The sequence below is a fragment of the Lepidothrix coronata genome, unplaced genomic scaffold, assembly GCF_001604755.1.
Source record: "Lepidothrix coronata isolate B3197 unplaced genomic scaffold, Lepidothrix_coronata-1.0 Scaffold279, whole genome shotgun sequence".
Lineage (NCBI taxonomy): Eukaryota > Metazoa > Chordata > Aves > Passeriformes > Pipridae > Lepidothrix > Lepidothrix coronata.
In genome coordinates, this window is record NW_016690459.1 from 228,512 (window position 1) to 234,008 (window position 5,497).

At 46.4% G+C, this 5,497-nt stretch overlaps 1 protein-coding gene across 2 annotated transcripts in view; it reads right to left on the minus strand.

The window, feature by feature from the left end:
- Positions 1-554: 554 nt before the first annotated feature.
- RCAN3 (RCAN family member 3) overlaps positions 555-5,497 on the minus strand; it is an 8,864-nt gene continuing 3,921 nt past the window's right edge. The window contains exons 2-5 of one of the 2 annotated variants that reach the window (XM_017836591.1): positions 4,703-4,945; positions 4,012-4,185; positions 3,390-3,561; positions 555-2,627 (exon numbers count right to left, since the gene is read on the minus strand). In XM_017836591.1, the coding sequence (XP_017692080.1) occupies positions 2,419-2,627; positions 3,390-3,561; positions 4,012-4,185; positions 4,703-4,897 (750 nt within the window). In that variant the 5' untranslated portion in view covers positions 4,898-4,945 and the 3' untranslated portion in view covers positions 555-2,418. Of the gene's footprint in view, positions 2,628-3,389; positions 3,562-4,011; positions 4,186-4,702; positions 4,959-5,497 lie in introns of both variants that reach the window. The other variant, XM_017836590.1, reaches the window with a different exon arrangement.

The following is a 5,497-nucleotide window of genomic DNA, read 5'->3' on the forward strand; positions in this document are numbered from 1 at the left end:
TGGCACGCAGTAAACAAAGCAGAGTTGAAGTTCATTCACTCCCAAGGCAGGGTGTCACCCTGGAGTGACCAGAGCCACTTCTGGTACCGACCCATGGCCAGGACTCACCTGCTCCTGATGTCACCCAGGACAAAAGCCCATGGTTTAGTTTTGTGGATCAGTGCATCCCATATTATTTCTGTAAAGTCTGGCCCTTTCTCTCCTGTGGAAATGGGTCTTGGGAGATTTTTTGAAAGCAAGGAAATATTTCTCTTAATTGCAACAAAATCTTCGCAGAGCTCAGGACTGGCCCAAGTGTCAAACTCCCCTGAGGACTGACCTGGGCTGTGAGAGGCCCCCAAACCCACCAAAAACACCCTCAGTCCCTCCTGCAGCCCAGCAGCTCCCAGGATATTTCTGCAGAAACCCCCAACTTCTTCACTTCCCTGATAATTTCCACATGGAAAACCACAAACAGTTATCGGGAGCGTTCACTCAAGGCAGACACCGCCATTAAAAATCTTACATATCAAACTTGGTCCAACCTCTGGAAAACAGCTAAAATCCCAAGTGTGAATGGCACTGCACTGTTTTATTTTAAGTGTCTTTACACAATGAGAAGTGCTGGAATGTTCCACATTTTACACGTTTACACATCGACAACATCACACTTGCTTTGCCTTAGAAAACTGTTTCTGAGGGTTTTCCACTTATTCCTACTCACAGCACCTTCTACAGTGGGGCAGAGATCAAACAGCTCACAAAACATAAACAACACAGAGAATCCAGACAGGGCTTCTGGAATTTTAAAAATCCACAAGCCTGATGGGTAACACAGGTTTTTGTTGGGTTTTTCCCCTTTGTTTCGGTACCACAGAACAGTGAGACAGAGAAGTTGGTCTTTGAGTGATTTTAATACCTGAAGAGATACATAAATATCACACCTGTGGAGGCAAGGTGAACAAACCCCATTTTCCTACCTTTTTAATCTCTACTATTCCTGCCTCTGGAACAAGGACCTGCCTGCAGGATCCCACTTTGCAACGTGAAGCTGGTGGTGGGAGGGATCACAATCCAGGACAACACAAGAGCTGGAAGCTGCTCCATCCATGTGAATCCCTGACCATTCCTTTTCTCTCTGCTGTCAGCCAAGTGAGAACACTTTGGAAAGTTCAATAAGCACGTCATGAACGACTGAACCACACTAAAATGAACCCGAAAAATCTGAATTTCTGAACGACTCAAATGATTTCTTACACACAAACATCAGCAGCCTGGTTTGTTCACAAATCATTTTATCCTCTGAAATAGAAAAAAAAAAAAAAAGAAGAATCTGTCTAGACTAAAAAAGTTTGGCTATAAAATAGCATAAAAGCACAGGAACAGGTGTTGTTATACCAAGGCATATTTTCCTCCTACTAAAAAACACTTAACACAAGATCACAAAATTAAAGCTCTGTATTCTAAAAGATGCACCCTGCTCTCAGAGGCAGCAGATGCTCTGCCAGACACGCAGGATGCCACACAGGAAAACAGCAAACAAGGGCTGAAACTGCATAAGAACTGGCTAAGCCAGGCAACTGATTGTCTTTGAGAATACAAAACAGACTGGAGAAGTTAAAAATTAACCCTCAGCATCTTATCTCCTGACATGACCTAACAGTCACTGCCTTATCCGGCCCAGGAGCCGCCTCCAGGACTGGACATGTTCAGAGAGGATCAGACACAACCCATTCAGCTGCTGGACCCATATTTTAATCTACCTACTGTAATTAACTCCTAATTAGGTGTCAGTGCAAACCAGCAGTGCACCACCCAGAGCTCAGAGCAGGAGTGTTGGTGAGGGACTCAGTGTGTGGCTCTTCCCCCGTGCAGCCACCAAACCCAGCTGAGTTCAGCTCCATCCCTGTGTTTGTGCCTCATGTGTCAAATCACAAACACGTACTTGGCGTTTCTGAGGAAAGCAAAGGTTAATCCCCACCTCAGCTGGGAAGGAGTTTTAGCACAAAGAGTGCATTTCACTTGTGTTTAACACTATATTAACTGGAAGCTGTTGGACCAGCACAGATCAGCTTTAAGTTGCTGTGCAAGGAGCTTTCTGGAACCCAGTCACGACAGCAAGAGATTATTTCAGCACTTGGTACATCACACTGTACAACAGAAACAAAAAAGAGTAACATCTTAAAAAACCAAACCCAAAACACAACCAGACTCCCTAATTGTCACTATTTCAAGTCAGGTGGATTTGCTACACTCGGGGGGGTGGGGGAGGGACTAGTCCCTAAAATTAAAGTGCTTTTCAGAGCATTGGCATCCAAACTCTTGAGCATGAGAGACAACTACAAGTCAGATCTGTTGTCGCTACAGCAGCAGCAGCACAGACATCGACACATGGACTCAGGAGTGTCTGGTGTTGGTAGCCCCTGGAGCAGCCCAGCTCTAGCAGTGCATGGTCCCCCCCACCTCCAGGGCACACTCGAAGGCCTTGGAGTCGCCCAGGATGGTCGGGGGGGGGTCTGGGCGCCGGGTCTGCAGGATCTTCTGTCTGGGGTTTTTGATCTCCTCCTCCTCCTCCGTCTCGCTCTCGCACACGTGGACGACGACGCTGGGGGTGGAGTCTGTCCCCGCGTGCAGCTCGTACTTCTCCCCTGGGAGCAGCAAACAAAAACCGGGCTAAAGCACCCCCAGGGCAAAGCATTTAACCTCAAAAGCTCCTCAATATCCCCAGCGGCACAACCAAATGTTCCTCTTCGGTTTGCTCAGCCTCCACACTTCACTGAGCCTCTTTAAAATAGTTACATCGGCCCTTCGAATACAATCAGCCTTTCAACCGGTATTTAAAGCAAGGAAGGGATGCTAAAGACCCTCAGGAGCCACTGAAGACATCAAAGCACAGGCAGCACAGGCGTTTTTAAGTGGCATCATTTATGCTGTACATTTTGTGTGGCATTTGTAAATGAAAACCCACAAAAGCACTCGAAAAGGTTAAGCCTCCGTATTTCCTGTTTTTCACAGAGAGCAAACACCATGTTTCCCAGGAAGGCTCAGAAAGATGATGATTAAACCCAAAAAGTACATATTAGCATCTCTAGATCCTTAGTAACTTGAGCTGCCCATCTGCATGAGACTGAAGTTCTCATGCCTCTTTTATAGTTTGTTCCTTAATGCTGAGACTCTGACAGAATTCAATATATGGATGTGATGGAGCCAGTACCACACAGGCCAGTCTGTGCTACTCTTTCAACCAATTAACTAATTAAGTAAAAAAAGTGATGGATCATTTCATTCAAGGAAGAAACATCACATAAAAGAGACCAAGTTTCTTCTCACACAAAGATAAGGAGATAAAATCCCTCTATAACCATTTTTTAAAGTTAAGCATCACAGCAAAAGCAGGTCAGTGTTCCCACCTGGTCCCAGCTTGGAGACAGCACACAGCAAGTCATAGTTTATCAGGGGAGTTGCATCTTCACTCTGTTTCCACCCAACTGGTGGAGAGGCAGGGGGGGAAATCAGGAACTGTTTGACAGGTTGTGGAGGGAGGAGGTAGGACTTGTCACCTATTTCGCTGGATACCTGCACCTGAAGGCAAAACCAGGAGACACAGATGGCAAATATTAATTCCCTCTTTATTTAGTCCCTTCCCCACTAATGCTTTTCCACCCTCTGCTTTAGCAATGCTCCATTCAGCCCAGCTTTAAACATAATTTCCCCCAGGGAAACGCTGCAGTTCAGAACTTGGCCTGTGCAAGTGCTGCCAGTGCTGATCCAGCAACAACATCCCTGCAGAGCATCTGTTATATGGAACATTTTGCATCCACTTCTTTCCTTTCAGCACATTTCTGTTTGGGTAGGAACAGCAAAACTGCCCCTAAAGGGTGAATTTTATCCCTGCCAGTGACTCCCTGACACGGCTCAGTGCAGGACAACGAGGCTGGAGGTGACTTCTGATGGTTGTCACAAATGGAACTCTGGGACAAAGGAGGAATAAAGGGACAGGGACACAGGCACAACATCTTTGTTCCATCACACCTGTGCAAAGTAAAGCTTCAGCTTCTTCCCACTGAAGTCTGTTTCGTGCAGCTCTATCCGTGCTCTCGCTGCTGCCTCGGGATTGCTGAAGTTTATCCTCACCCTTCTGAAGCTCTTAAACAACTGGAATGTCACTTGGTCGTCATAGACTGTGAAAAGGGCTTCAAACCTTTCCTAGAGATGAAGTACAAACATTCTCCAGACACAAAATGAACGTTTTCTCTCTGGGAAAACACACTGTCCTTTCACTTTCCCCTCCCAAATCCCATCCAGTTCCTTCATCCCCTCCACCTGCCCATTCCACACCTCCCTCAGTTACCCTGTAAACCCGTGTTCAGTGCAGCAACTTTGTCCCAGAGTTAAATCTGAAATTCCAAGAGCACCTGGATGTGAGCAGAGACCAAAAGCTCGGAATACACAAACTGCCACCTAGTGAGAGAAACTCGAAGTGCAGATCTCCAAAAATTCACATCACAGCACCGTGTATCCACTAACAATTTCAAAGGCCAGGGAAGAGTGGTATTATCTGCTCTTTGGTAACTCTACTCATGCTGCTCTGAGCTTCCCAGGAAAACACTTTGGGTTGGGTTGTTCCCTCAGTTATAACAAGCATTAATACACTGAAAATCCAGACAAAAACGTTCAATAGCTGCAGCTGCACTTCCAACCCCACACCCTCCTCCCGCCTTACCTTTTCCTCCTGCACCTCAAACACAGCTTCGTGGACACTGCAAGCAAAGAGGGAGGTAGGCAAGTCACTTAAGTCCATCATCTCTTCCAAATCATCTTCATTTTCCCCAAAAATCATCTGCTCCTCCTCCTCCTGGTCGCTGCTGTACAGGTCTGACTGGCTGTCGCTCCAGGACTTCATGGGATCCCTCAGCATCCTTCACCCACTGCAGCTCCTGGGCACGGGCCAGCTTCCACCAGGGCTCTGCCACCCCAAAGAACACAACCCAAACTGAGTGGGAGGGCACCACACCACCCTGCCCTGGCTGGGGAGGCAAAGAATTTTACAAAAACAAAGAAAAGTCACCCTGACATTTGTTGTCACCCCCAAATGAGCAGCATCTCATCCCAACCCTGCAAGGGGAGTGAAGACTCTGCTGCTCAATCAAAAGGAAATTAAAGTCACTCTGTCAAGGAGCTGAAATTCCTCCTCCCTTTTTGCCCTGACAGAAACCCAAAATGACAGCATTGTTCTAGAAGCTTTTCTCCATGACACACTTTGCACTGAACAGCCATTCCTTATTTAACAATTAAAACCCCTTCCCAAGTCATCAGAGGGGTTGAGGAAATAACTTTATTTCCTCAGGTACACAGCAAAGTTAAACCACCTCTCCAAAGCCTCTCCAGGCACATATGGAACAAAATCTAAAATCTCCTAATGGAAGGAAATTTCCTTCTCCTGAGCACTGGAAAATACCTTTCCCATGGGGAAGAGTATCTACAGCTGTGAGTAAACACATCAAGGAATTAAAAAAAC